This window comes from Mytilus trossulus, unplaced genomic scaffold (assembly GCF_036588685.1).
Source record: "Mytilus trossulus isolate FHL-02 unplaced genomic scaffold, PNRI_Mtr1.1.1.hap1 h1tg000024l__unscaffolded, whole genome shotgun sequence".
In the NCBI taxonomy this organism is placed as follows: Eukaryota; Metazoa; Mollusca; class Bivalvia; order Mytilida; family Mytilidae; genus Mytilus; species Mytilus trossulus.
This window is the reverse complement of record NW_026963290.1, coordinates 5327870-5343276: the sequence shown is the minus strand read 5'-3', so window position 1 is coordinate 5343276 and position 15407 is coordinate 5327870. Positions and strand designations below refer to the sequence as shown.

The 15407-nt window shown below is 32.6% G+C and overlaps 1 protein-coding gene across 1 annotated transcript in view; it reads right to left on the bottom strand.

The window, feature by feature from the left end:
• Window positions 1–7796: 7796 nt before the first annotated feature.
• The window catches only part of LOC134698924 (peroxisomal biogenesis factor 19-like), a 34659-nt gene continuing 27048 nt past the window's right edge, over window positions 7797–15407 (bottom strand). The window contains exons 5-8 of the mRNA XM_063560604.1: window positions 14193–14345; window positions 13545–13721; window positions 12553–12597; window positions 7797–10412 (exon numbers count right to left, since the gene is read on the bottom strand). Coding sequence (XP_063416674.1) covers window positions 10338–10412; window positions 12553–12597; window positions 13545–13721; window positions 14193–14345 — 450 coding nt within the window. The 3' untranslated portion in view covers window positions 7797–10337. The remainder of the gene's footprint in view (window positions 10413–12552; window positions 12598–13544; window positions 13722–14192; window positions 14346–15407) is intronic.

Sequence of the window (15407 nt, the reverse complement as noted above, 5' to 3'; positions counted from 1 at the left end):
TGAATTTTCGAAAAACTAAGGATTTTCTTATCCCAGGAATAGATTGCCTTAGCCGTATTTGGCACAACTTTTTGGAATTTTGGATCCTTAATGCTCTACAACTTCGTACTTGTTTGGCTTTATGAATATTTTGATATGAGCGTCACTGGTGAGTCTTATGTAGACGAAACGCGCATCTGGCGTACTAAATTATAATCCTGGTACCTTTGATAACTATTTACACAACTGGGTCGATGCCACTGCTGGTGGACGTTTCGTCCCCGAGGGTATCACCAGCCCAGTAGTCAGCACTTCGGTGTTGACATGGATATCAATTATGTGGTCATTTTTATAAATTTCCTCAATATAAAACTTTGAATTTTCGAAAAACTAAGGATTTTCTTATCCCAGAAATAGATTACCTTTGCCGTATTTGGCACAACTTTTTGGAATTTTGGATCCTCAATGCTCTACAACTTCGTACTGGTTTGGCTTTATAAATATTTTGATATGAGCGTCACTGATGAGTCTTATGTAGACGAAACGCGCGTCTGGCGTACTAAATTATAATCCTGGTACCTTTGATAACTATTTACACAACTGGGTCGATGCCACTGCTGGTGGACGTTTCGTCCCCGAGGGTATCACCAGCCCAGTAGTCAGCACTTCGGTGTTGACATGGATATCAATTATGTGGTCATTTTTATAAATTTCCTGAATATAAAACTTTGAATTTTCGAAAAACTAAGGATTTTCTTATCCCAGAAATAGATTACCTTAGCCGTATTTGGCACAACTTTTTGGAATTTTGGATCCTCAATGCTCTACAACTTCGTACTTGTTTGGCTTTATAAATATTTTGATATGAGCGTCACTGATGAGTCTTATGTAGACGAAACGCGCGTCTGGCGTACTAAATTATAATCCTGGTACCTTTGATAACTATTTACACCACTGGGTTGATGCCACTGCTGGTGGACGTTTCGTCCCCGAGGGTACCACCAGCCCAGTAGTCAGCACTTCGGTGTTGACATTAATATCAATTATGTGGTCATTTTTATAAATTTCCTGAATATAAAACTTTGAATTTTCGAAAAACTAAGGATTTTCTTATCCCAGGAATAGATTACCTTAGCCGTATTTGGCACAACTTTTTGGAATTTTGGATCCTCAATGCTCAACAACTTCGTACTTGTTTGGCTTTATAAATATTTTGACATGAGCGTCACTGATGAGTCTTATGTAGACGAAACGAGCGTCTGGCGTACTAAATTATAATCCTGGTACCTTTGATAACTATTTTATGAATAAAGCCCCATAAATCCAAAACTTAAAATCTGAAATTTATAAAAATTGAAAGGGAGATTACATCAATAGATATAAACAATTCACCAAAGTTTCATGGACATTGGCGAAAGCCTTTTTGAGTGATTGTCCGAAGTGTTAAAAATCCCCCTTTTTTATGAATAAAGCCCCATAAATCCAAAACTTAAAATCTGAAATTAAAAACAAACGAAAGGGAGCTTACATCAATAGATATAAACAATTCACCAAAGTTTCATGGACATTGGTGAAAGCCTTTTTGAGTTATTGTCCGAAGTGTTGAAAATCCCCCCTTTTTTTATGAATAAAGCCCCATAAATCCAAAACTTAAATCTGAAATTAAAAAAACCGAAAGGGAGCTTACGTCAATAGATATAAACAATTCACCAAAGTTTCATGGACATTGGTGAAAGCCTTTTTGAGTTATTGTCCGAAGTGTTGAAAATCCCCCCTTTTTTATGAATAAAGCCCCATAAATCCAAAACTTAAATCTGAAATTAAAAAAACCGAAAGGGAGCTTACGTCAATAGATATAAACAATTCACCAAAGTTTCAAGGACATTGGTGAAAGCCTTTTTGAGTTATTGTCCAAGTGTGGACGACGGACGGACAGACGGAAGGACGGACGGACAACGGTATACCATAATACGTCCCGTCCCGGGCGTATAAAAATGAACAAAACAAACAGACAAACAGACACACAACAGTACACGTGACACAACATAGAAAACTAACGAATAAGCAACACGAACCCCACCAAAAACTAGTGGTGATCTCAGGTGCTCCGGAAGGGTAAGCAGATCCTGCTCCACATGTGGCACACGTCGTGTTGCTCATGTTATAACAAATACGGTAAATAGTCTAATTCGGTAGGGAGCATTCATGAACAGGAAGGGGATTGTAGTTACGACGTAAGGAACATATCCGATATCATTTGTGAAACGGTTATTCCATAACGGTCAACCAACTCGTGATGGCGGCAGTAAAATTTACGAAGGGATGATTTCAACTTCACCATTTGGAACTCTTGGCTTTAATAGCTTTCTTGTGAGCAGCAACCCTCTATCAAGAAAATCATGATAGGAAATGCAAGCACGGGAATATCGTATCAATTGGGATATATATATACCCCCTCATGCAGGTGCTGATAGAATGTTGCTACTTAGAAATGGAAAATTCGCAATTTTCGCTGAAATCATCTCTTTTGTCGCAAAGTTTTGTTTTCAACCGACCTTCATTGTCAATTTCTAGATGAAAGTCAAGATATGAGGTCGACTTAACTGTATATGTTGTATCCTTTATCTCTAGTTCGATGGGATATATGCGTTCCACATAGTCACCAAATTTGGAATTATTAAGTGAAAGAACATTATCTATATAGCGGAAAGTAAAGGTAAAGGATATTGCTAACTTCTTATCTTTCTTCCTAAGAAGTTCCTGCATGAAGTCAGCCTCATAATAATACAGAAACAGTTTGTTCCCATTGGAATGCAGATAGTCTGTTGAAAAACACGTCCTCCGAACGTAACAAATATGTTGTCAATCAAGATTTCAAGCATCTTGATAATATCAGTTTCAGAGAAATTTTTCTTTGAATCAGAGTGATCCTTTACAAAGTAGGATTTATCCCTCCCCAATACAAGATACTTGTATCTACTTTGGCCATTCTTTTTTATGAAGCAAAGCAATAGTTTGGAATGTGGAATACTTGTGTAAATAGTAGAAAAGTCAAATAGTTTAATACTGTTACAAGATGAAAGAGAGTTAGATTGTATGTACTCTAAAATATCCTTTGAATTTTTAAGTATCCACATTTGATTCACGACACCTCTAGAAAAGGTAGTTTCACAATAACTTTGAAGCCCTTCTTTGATTGCTGATAAAATAGATGTTAATAATTTAGAAAAATGTTTCGTGGAGCACATGGAAGACCCAGCAATATACCGTTGTTTGTAAGGACACTTATGTAGTGATGGAAGATCCAGTTCTTCATCTTTGGTTGGAATTCCAAAGGAACATAGAACAGACCTATGATTATCCAAGATTTCCTCTTTGGTAAGTGTCGTGAGGGTATATGTTGAGTTTCCAAGTGAATTGTCAATACCTAATTCGTTTGTCAAGCAGTTCATGTAATGAGTTTTACACACAAAAACGATGTTGTTTGGGGCTTTGTCTGCGGAGACAACAACATATTTGTCATGGAGGTAGGATAGATGTTTTGCAACATTTGGGTCTTTAAAGATTGACGTAGCATGGGCATTGATAGACCCATTCAGTTTCTTGATTCTGATTTGTATCAACGACCTCACTGCCTTTATCCATTCGGAAAGAGTGTCTACGTCTTCCTTCTCGCGCTTAGCCCATTACCTGGCATAATTCTCGACTGAATCCATCAAAATCTTAAAGTTGTATTTCCAATTGATGGATTAAGGCTCACGATATTTCGGACCTTTCGATAACACATTTCGTAGAGAAGTGTTATAAACAACGTTGAAGTCACCGGTAATAACGTGGCCAGCAGGATTATATGTGAATTGGGAACTAGCACAAGTGCAATCATGAGGTTTAGACTTGAAGTCGTCAATATCGAGATCCTGCAAAACGTGTTTGTTATTGAAAATTTTAGTTGCAATAGATTTGGTATAGGTATAAGAAATACTTGGTACATACTGGTCTTTATATATATTCTTTACCAATTCATATAATTAATTTGTTCATAAATCACGTTTTGTTTCAGTAGCCTCACTGCTTAAATCGAAGTCTTTTAAAATTCTAGCATGCTTACATATAATAAAGATAATGAAGTGTCTATAACTTTTATTAGATTTTGTATTTTTTACTGTGTAAAAGACAGGCGAAAAATAACAAAGTAACTGGTTTCATGTGATCCGGAAGAGTAAGCAGATCCTGTTTATAAATTTATTGCATCCAAAGTGGGCTTTTTTCTTGAAACTCAAATAAACTATAACTACAATGATTTGCTAGTTTACAAATATCACTTTATTCAGTTTTTTGCTACCGGTATTAAGGTATTTTTGTTAATGTCTTTTTTTATCACAGACAGTACAATTTCATCTTTTTTTCAATAAGGTTTGTAAGTATTAAGACAGGAATATGACATTTGTTTTCCATCTAATAATTAATGATTCCGATATGGTGCTATTCTGTATCTGTAAAAAAAAAACTCTCCTTCAAAGGAGCACTTCTTTTCAGAATCGGTTTAAAAGTTCACAATATATATTTACAGGGGTCTTCGATATACAAAAAATGCAAAAATCTACGCCCGTGGAGTGAATGTTGGTTACATTCAATGGCCATTCGTTTGTTAGACGGCAGAGCTTTCAAAAGCATAGCACAGTTTACCATTTATATACTCTACTTTGAAGCAGTTATCCATACATTTGCATCTACAGCCACATGCACAAAATATTCTACTTGGGTTTAAGATAAGCTGTTTATTTATTACTAAGCTGGTAAGGTTTAAGCATTTATCACAGTTTTTAATGCTACGAAGAAAGCAGTCTAATTCATGCAGGTATGGTATACGAGTATTATTAAGAGATTTAAAATCTAGAATAAAATGTTTAACAGTTTCTGAATTTTCATTGCAGAGAAGACAAGTTGGATCTGTTGAATTTTGGTTAAATGCAGCCTTATTGCTTTGCAGATAATAAGTTCCTGTTAAAAGTTTTAATTTTGGATGTAGACGGCTAATATATTGTGCAGAGGTACCAACACTTGCAAGACATGGATGAATATTGTGCCATGAAATATTATATTGCAGATAAATTGCGAAGAGAGTTGAATAAAGATACTTTTGTCCTGAGTTGTGCATAATACACTTTGTCCACTGTTTTCTGAACATTTGCTTTCCATCTGTATCTACTGACCAGGTTCTGTATAAGTTCATGACCTGATGGCAGATAATAGTGTGCCAGTAAGCAGCGTATTTTAGAGAACCAGTTTTGGAGTTAAATCCGGATACGTAGATTTGTCTTTCTGCCATATCTTTTTCGACGGATGATTCCATACCACAAATTTTGTTGTATATGTTTAAAGCTGCTTTGTGTTTAATGCCTTGGAGTGGTATAACTCCTGCTATAGTATAAATAGCTGCATCCGCAGTGTTGGTGGGAAGCGAGAAGATCTGTTTGATTGATTTTCGATAGAATACTTCTAGTGGCTCTAAATGTGTATTGTCTGGAAGAAGAATGTCAATTCCATAGATCAGAACTGGAAGAACATAAACGTTAAAAATGTAAAGACATGTTATTGGGTTTAGCCCGTTCTTTCCATGCAGATCAGCCCCAATCAGGCTATACATAGTTCGTCTTGCCTTTGAGATATTTTCATCAACATGGATGTTGATAGTTTTTTTTTTAATCAGAGCTGTGTTTTATGCCAATCAGCACAGCTGAATCTGGCTCATTCATTTCTATATTATTAATTTTGAAGTTGAAGACTGTATCTTTTGAAGGTGGTTCATGTTTTAATATAACATTTTTGGTTGGTTGGAGTGAGTATTTCTCTTGCATGCTGTAATTCTCAACCGTACTTATAATTGTTTGGAGGTGATTAGGAGAATTGTCAATGAGGGCAACATCATCTAAGCAAGTCCGGGATCCACAGTATATATTTCCGATGTAGGTACCAAGGCCGCTGTTTTCTAATTGGTCCAATACAACATCAAATGCAGATTTGGAGTCTAGCAGAGCAACAAAAACAGGCATCTTTTGATCCATTGATTCTGCTATGGATTGTAGAAGTATGAGGGCACTGTATAGAGGAGATACCCCAGGAGTGAAACCTCTTTGTAATCGATTTGTATAATATCAATGATGTCTCTTAGCAATTTGCTCAGTAGTATTTCAAGGATTTTTTCAATAATTGGGAGTACAGTGATTCCTCTATAATGTTTTGTCTCATTTGGTAGTCCTTTGTTTTTGAATATTGGTGTTAAAATTCCATGGTTTATGCAGTCTGGTATGGTTGCAGAGAAACAGATGTTGTTGATTATAGACGTAATTGCCTGCAGTAATGTATCTCCACCATATTTGATATGTTCTGCTGTAATACCGAATATATCAGGTGCATTGTTGGTATTCAGTTAGTTTATGGCTTTGTTAATTTCTTCAGCTGTGAAAGTTAATGGTACAGCATTTTGTTTGCAAATTTCTTCAATAATGTCTTTATCAAATTCTGTGTTGCTATGGTCACAGTTTGTGGTATTAGACTCAGGTGTTGCGAGCTTGATGAAATGCTCGTTCCAACCTTGAAGTATTTCTTCCCGAGAAGAATAGGTTTTGTCTTCTGCAGTCAGGTCTGATATGGAATTTTTTTTGGTTTTCCTTTGTGCTTTTACAAGTCTACGAAATATTTTGCTATCTCTTTGCTTAGCGTTCATGATCTTCTGTAGCGATTCATCTCATTGCCGCGCAATTGCTTGTCTTCCCGCTTTGCACAGTTGCTTTTTATTTTTTTCCTTTCTTGCATAGTTTCGCCAGTCGTTGGTTTTCCTTCCAGTTTCCATTTATCAAATGATGATTTATTCATTTTCAGAGAGTGTTCAATTTCATTTGTATAGTTAATTAATTCTTGTCTTTTATAGTGATTAAGATTGTAACACAATGTTGACTGGTGTACTCCTATTTGTGACTTTTACCTATTATGTCTATTTGTTTTGATCACACATCTTTGTCAATATAATGGAATTTGATGTGACTGTCATACAATCGAGAGGTTTAGCTATCTATTAAACCAGGTTCAATCCACCATTTTCTACACAAGAAAATGCCTGCACCAATTCAGGAATATGACAGTTGTTATCCATTTGTTTGATGTGTTTGAGCTTTTGATTTTGCCATTTGATTAAATCCACCATTTTCTACATTAGAAAATGCCAGTACCAATTCAGGAATATGACAGGTGTTATCCATTTGTTTGATGTGTTTGAGCTTTTGATTTTGCCATTTGATTAAGGATTTTTTGCTTTATATTTTCCTCTGAGTTCAGTTTTTTTTTGGTCATTTTACTTTCCATTGGTTGATAATATTTAATTTTGTCAGTTTTTATGGACTTCCACTTTTCATTGGTTGATTGTATTTAATTTATTCAGTTTTAATGGAATTCCACTTTTCATTGGTTGATAATATTTAATTTTGTCACTTTTTATGGACTCCCACATTTAGAATTTACCTTGGAGTTTTTTTTTTTCAATATACTTTTTATTCCTAAAATCAGCAATGTCATTCCAGATATCCCCGACAATAATAAAAATAACCAGATACAATTCTAGGTAACTAACTTCGAAACTCTGACAGCATTAGTTGATTAAATATTAATCTGTAAAGTTTGTGGGACTAATCAGACCATAAGACTTGACAGTGTGTAGTAAATATTTCACCCAGAAGTGCTTTATCAGAGCTAACAAGATTCATATGGCAAGGTCAAACTCAATCTATATGAATTACTTCAGAGAAATCATAAACATATAATTTGATTGCATGTTTTAATTTTTTCTCTTTTACTAATAATCAATAACAATTTGTTTTAACTTCATCAGTCAGGCAGTACAATCGAATCCTGAAATGTTCATTCAGTTCACAATTACTCACACATTCTCAATTTATAAAACATAAACAAAAGTTTCAAAATGTCACAAAATAACTTTAACTAATTATAGAAGGTTGGATAACCAAATTTTAAACAGGAGAAAATGTATCAGTTTTGGAAATTTATGTACACCAACATTTTCAATTCAAAAGCAAAGCCTTTAAACTTCTAAGAATAAAGGGCTGCGTTTTAGCGCATGAAACGCCCGTTGCTCTTTTAACTTGTCTTTTATGCTTTAAATGAATTTATATGATCAACTAGAAATAGTGTGAGCCCTGTCAAATACCCCCCCTAAATAATAAATAAAAATGCACAAAAAAATTGGCACTATTAAGGCTACCTCAAATTTAACTATGTTTGTTGTCTTAATTTTTCATCCATACATAAAATTTTGTTAAAGTGTTAGTTATTGTCCCAAAATTGGAAAAATCACCCCTTTTTTAAGCATAAAAATTCATAACATGGAAATGTTAAATCTGAAATTTATAAAATTTATGGACATTGGTGAAAGACTTTTTGAGTTATTGTCCAAAGTGTTAAAAATCCCCCTTTTTTTATGAATAAAGCCCCATAAATCCAAAACTTAAAATCTGAAATTTAAAAAAACCGAAAGGGAGCTTACATCAATAGATATAAACAATTCACCAAAGTTTCATGGACATTGGTGAAAGCCTTTTTGAGTTATTGTCCGAAGTGTTGAAAATTCCCCCTTTTTTATGAATAAAGACCCATAAATCCAAAACCTTAAAATCTGAAATAAAAAAAAAACGAAAGGGAGCTCACATCAATAGATATAAAGAATTCACAAAAGTTTCATGGACATTGGTGAAAGCCTTTTTGTGTTATTGTCCGAAGTGTTGAAAATCCCCCCTTTTTTATGAATAAAGACCCATAAATCCAAAACTTAAAATCTGAAATTAAAAAAAAACGAAAGGGAGCTTACGTCAATAGATATAAACAATTCACTAAAGTTTCATGGAAATTGGTGAAGGTGTTTTTGTGTTATTGTTAGAATGGACGACAGACGGACGGACGGACGGACAACAGTATACCATAATACGTCCTGTCCTGGGCGTATATAAATGGAAACTGTTAAGCAGAATAAAATCTTTTATCAAACATGCTAGTGTTTTCACTTTCCAATAAAAAATCTTTCATCCATTCAAAAACTACTCTTTTGAAATTTATAAGTAAAACATTCATACAACATTTTACACTTACAAACCATTTTTTGACAGGTATACATTACAATAACTTAAAAATATTTTAATTCAAGATTTATAAATAAATGGTTCATGGAAAAAAATATTTGTAATTTCAAGTTGATAACATGGATTATCAATCGGAGTATGCATGTTGTTGTCTTTTTAATTCATAATTAAGCAATTATACCTGTAATAACTTGTTCATGATAAAGTTGCTATGTATATTTTAGCATATTAAAATTTTGTTAAAAAATAGAATATTCAGACACATTCATTTTAATCAAATGCAAATTTAATAAACATAATTTCATGTTGATTTAGTATTTCCACTTTATTTTAGAGAGTGAAATCACTGATAATTTTAAACACAATATATTTTTTTTTAAAAAATAGAAAGTACAGAATAAAATATTATTTCTTAACATTAAAACAAGATAAACAATAAAACTGTTGTGTTGAAAACTATTAATGAAATAAGTTCCACTGATATAAATGTGACAAGGGTTATTTCTGATAGACTAAAACTACAAGAAAGTTTTATTACATTTGATTGGATTCCTATAATATATATCGGGTTTTTTTTATAGCTAAATTTCAAAGAAAAGAAGGTAACACTCATTTGTGTAACTAATTGTATAACAAGGTTCAAAACCCTGCACCGCTTATAAAAATTTTAATTTTCAACTAGTACATGTATATCGGTCCAAACTGAAAACAAGAATGGATATACTTTTAACATGAACACCGTGAATCAATATGATATCACCTATTTTTCAAAAAAGGCATATTTTAGATTAAAAAAATCATCTTCATGATCTAAAAAAAATGCACATTAAAAAACATGAATTGTCTATACCTTTACTTATTTCAAATATTTTTAATCATAGGGATCTAGGATAATATAAAGTAAATGTAATCACATTTACCAAGTGTATTTGAGGCTCATTTTTAACATCAGATGCTTATTTTATCAAATGCTTTATAAGTTTTTTAGAACAAGAAATAAAGAATAAAAGACCAGTATGCTATTTTAATCACAAACACAGCTCTCCTATAAATAGGACAATATAAGTTTGCCACAACCAGAATGCTTTACTACCAACATCAGTTTCGAATATTTTTATATCCACCAAAACTATGCCTCCTTGCCCTTTCTGCTCTATTGTTTATATCACATGATCAATATCACAGCTGTCACATGTTTTGAATGTTATGAGATCACATGATTGAACATCCTTGTTGAGTCCCTGGTAATTTAGGTAAACCATTTTCATCAAAGTCTAAACCGGGTGCCTGTAAAATAAAACATACATAAGTTCTATAACAACATTGACATATTTTAAGTCTGTTTGTCATTTTAAAGTCTGTCATTTACATTGTATTTCTATGCAATGCACAGGTTTAGATATTAAAATGAAAAGCAATGTTCCAATTAACACAATTCTCTCTAAATAAACTGTTTCGCTGAGGCAAGCCTGATACGACCGCAGAGGTTGAACCCTGAACAGCTGGGGCAAATTAAGACACAACATTCAAGCTTCATACTGTCTGAATTTGGATTGTGATCCAATTTTTGACAGAGTATAGGTTTCTGACATAAAAAAAAATGTCAATATCTTACAAATTGGAACCCACAAAACTTTTTAATCCCCCCGTTGAGCAACTACCCCCACACTAAATCTCAGTATTTCCTTTGTAGTATGGAACCGTGTAGTACAATTTCAGAGAGATCCATACTCTTAAACACAAGTTATTGTCTGGAAACTAGAAAAATGCTTGATTTTGGCCCCCTTTTGGCCCTTAATTTCTAAGCTGTTGGCATTATAACCCCCAAAATGAATCTACTTGTGGTATTGAAAACATTGTGGTATACTTTCAGATCAATTGAAATACTTATAAACAAGTTTTATCCTGTTTTTGCCCCTTGTTGGGCCCCTAATTCCTAAACAGTTAAAACAATCATCCCCAAAATCAATCCCAACCTTCCCTTTATGGTAGTGTACCATCTTATCAAATTTCATAGAGATCCATTCTTTTGAACTAAAGTTATTGTCTGGAAACCTTATGTGTCTTGGACAACGACAACGACGACGTCGACAACGACACAGACCAGGACATCATACCATTATACTATCCCAAAATACTTTTTGCACTCGTATAAAAATCATTGATATAACTACATAAAAAAAACATCTGAATAGTCAATTATGAGTTTATTTAAAAAACTCTGTCCCAAAATATTTTTTGCAGTCGTATAAAAATCATTAATATAACTACATAAAGATACCATCTAATGGTCAATTATGAGTTTGAAGAAAACAAGTAATGAGAATCTGTAACACTTTTCTCATAGCAGCATTTGTTCAAACAAATAATATTTTTATTATAAAATCAGTTTTAATCTAACACTTAAAATGTAACTTTCAAAGAATTCAAACATCATCGGAAAAATAACTTTTAAGGTGCTAGTCTTTGTTAGTTTGTTAGAATCAGGTAATTCCAAAAAAAATTTGTAAGGGTTCCGCGGAACCCAGTGTCTCGCCTACTTTTGCTGTAAATCACAGGCTAAACAAAAATGAGGAAAAAAAATAATAAAAATATTCCTCTTGATACTATCTTATGATTGTAAGAAGCTTCTGTCCAAGTTTGGTAAAAATCTAGAATAATTAATGAATCTAATAAATGTTTTGAAAACTTTAACTGCAGACTGTATGTAATGTTCACTGGAAGAAAATCTAAGTCCATTTAAAAGTAAAATAAAGAAAAAATGGAGTTGTCTTTTTACAAAATTTACTTCTGGATACTATCTAATGATCATAAATAAGCTTTTGTCCAAGTTTAGTACAAACCCAGGATAGTTTAAGAAAGTTATTAAAATTTTAAAAACTTTTACCACAGAGTGAATGTAATGTTTCCCCGCAGAAAAAACTAAGTCCATTTATAAGTAAAATACAGAAAAAATAGAATTTTATTTTTACAAAATTTACTTCTGGATACTATCTTATGATCATAAACAAGCTTCTGACCAAGTTTGGTAGAAATCCAGTATAGTTTAAGAAAGTTATTAAAATTTCAAAAACTTTAACCACAGAGTGAATATTTGTGGACGCCGCCGACGACGCCGCCGACGCCGACGGAAAGTAGGATCGCTTAGTCTCGCTTTTTCGACTAAAGTCGAAGGCTCGACAAAAATGGAACATGGCTGGAACAAACCTTCCATCCTATTTTGAAGTTACCCTCATCCTGAGTTCGAAATAGTAGGTCTTTCAATCACTGCCTGATTCTTAGACAGATTGGCACTTATTTCACAGCTACTGTTGGTGAATTATACATTTGCAAGTTACCATTGAACAATGATGATAATATTTTTTAGTATTTTTTTTAAAAAACAATTGCAAAGGAAAATCACCTTTGAATACAACACAAAACTTACCATATCTCCCACAATTTCCTTTGGCGGCTGTCCAAGATCTTGCATCTGATATAAAGAAAAATTATTCAGTTGAAAATCAATTTGAATTATATGTTCCCAAATGTACACTAAAAGCCAATAAGAAATTAATTTATCAGTATACCTTACCTTTATGAAGATTAGGAAGTATCAATGAACCAAGAATTTAAAATTGGACAAACCTTTAGACCTATGTTTTGGATAGTTTAAATCTTGATGTTTATATGAATTTATTGTGCTAATATGTCTATTCACATAAAATAACTGCTAAATCAAACCTAAAACTGATCCAAAACTTTAAACATCACCACTTAACACACCTAAAATTTAAATAGCACATAAAACTAAATCCTCTCCACTCTCCCTTTTTTAGTACATGTACAACTGTTCAACAAAATATTTAAGATTTTGGTAAAAGTTGACAGATAACAACAACCGATGACAGATATCAGATGAGCTAATGATTGAAATCTCTTTTGACTAAAATACATTGATAAAAATTTCAGCTACAAAGTCAATACCCTTTCAGGAGCCAAACTGTCACAAATCTAACCCTATTTCATTGTAATTTTTTATTAACCTTATTTCTGTGTGTTTGTTTATTCTAATAGTTTAAAGGTATTTGGGGAGAGTTGCAATCAAACAAATCATGTTTAACCCGACACATTTTTGTGTCTGTCTTTAGTCAGGAGCTTCTGGCCTTCATTAGTGTTGTATGTTTTTATAAATTCTAACTCCTTTATTTTTTTTTTTGGAGTATAATGTGAGGTCCATTTTAACTAAACTAGTACACATATTTGTATAGGTGCCAGCTAAAGCCTTCACCCAGGAGTGGAATTTTTATTGTTGTGTTAAAGACCCATTAATTGCCTTTAAGTAGCTGTGTTCTGCTTTTTGGTCAGGTTGTTGTTTCTTTGATTGATTTCCCAATTTCATTCTCAATTTTCCCAATTTTCTTTTCAATTTTATCTTACCTGTTGCATTAAATCTATTATTCTTTCAAATCGTAATTTCTTCCTTTCATCTGTTTCAGAAGGCTGTTCTGTTTCAAATTCTACACAGATTTCACCCACAATCCTCTGTTGCTGTAAATACTTTTCTAACTGGTCCTTAGCTGTCTTATCTTTGTTTTCATCTAACCAGTGAGGGTACTGAAAAAGTCAACCATTATGTACAATTTACGATTTCAACTAGATGTGTGTGGATGGCAACTCAATGCCTCCCCACCCCCCTCCCCAACAGTTTTAGAACTTGTTCAAATTAATCATTGACATTTAAAAGACTTGCTTTTTTTTTTAAATTATATTGGTTTGGTCTTATTCGATAGCGTGTTTTGTTCATAAATTTTATATAATTATGAATTTGTTTCCAATTCAAAAGAATTTCCAATGCTAAATGTGTAAAATTTACATAAGATATCCTCAATTAAATAAATCTTGCCCAAATCAAAAAACAAATGTGTTTTTTTTTTGTTTTTTTTTTAAGTTTTGACAACATATGAAAATTTAAACACTACTGTAAACCAACTGATTTTCAAGAATAATCAATTTGCAATTACCTCTTACTAGGTGTTAATTTTCCACTTACAAAAGTCATGAAATAAGTTGGTTTTAAGATTATACCTTTTTTGATAATTCCTTTAATGATGGATATAAGATTTCTTTAGATAACAATGACTTCATCATCCCCTGCATCATTGGCATAAACCCTTCCTGTCCATCTTCCATACCCATACTAGTGAAGGCTTTCATCAAATCATCTTCTGACATTTGACCCTGCAATAGATATACTCATAATTGTAAATTACCACACTCTAGTCCTTATGTAATAGTTCATAAGAAAATTAAAATTAAAATGAATAAAATCCTTGAACTCACCTCATTTTTTTCAAAAAGATGGATGAAAATCCTCTTAATACATTTAGTTCTGATGAATATAATACAAGCAAACACTTTTCACTTCTATTATGAACGTTGTTCACAAAAGTATATTCTTCCTAAACTTAATTTATCATTAAACAAAAAAGAACAGTGTAGCTTGGGCTTAAGATTTAATTAAGTTCAACAAAATTAAATTCTCACAAACAGAGTTAAGACATCTGTGTTTTTTGTCTTTTTTAAGTTATAGGCTGATTTAGGAAGTAGAAGGCAGATAGTGCATGTTTAGCATAACTTTTATAGTTGACAAAAAAGTAGACATAGAAAATTGTGAAGTCATGTTCTGGAAATCTGAAGTAACAGTTACCGAATTCATTAACTGAACCATTAATGAATTTGGTAATTTCAGAATTTATTTGGCTTTAATATTTATAAATAAAATAAGAGAATGATAAGGATTTTGGAACATTTGATATCGGTTTTAATCAACCAAAAGATAGATTTTAATTTTACCAGGCAGAATCTTAGAAATTTGTCAGTCTGAAATTGTTCCCAGCATGCCATTTTATGTTTATAAAACCAAATAAACACTGAATCTACTGAATTCATTTGTAGTTCAGTTATTGAATTCCGTAACTGTTACCAAATTTGTTAATGTTACTGAATTAGGAGATTTCCAGAACTGAAGTAGAGGAATATTTGGCCAACTATTGGCTTCTGTGGAAAACAAAAGAAAAAACCATTTACCCCTTTTTTTTAATTTTTGCTTTGATTTTTTTTGTTGCAATCATTTTTTTCTCCTTCTACTTGATTACAAGTGTATTTTAAATTAAAGTGCAGTGAGACCATATAATATCTTCATAAGTCAAGGTCATTACCTAAGAAAGTAGCAATAAAAAGCCAATAAATAGACTATCTATGACTTTCAACCTGAGGAACTTGTCTTTCTTTTTAATTATA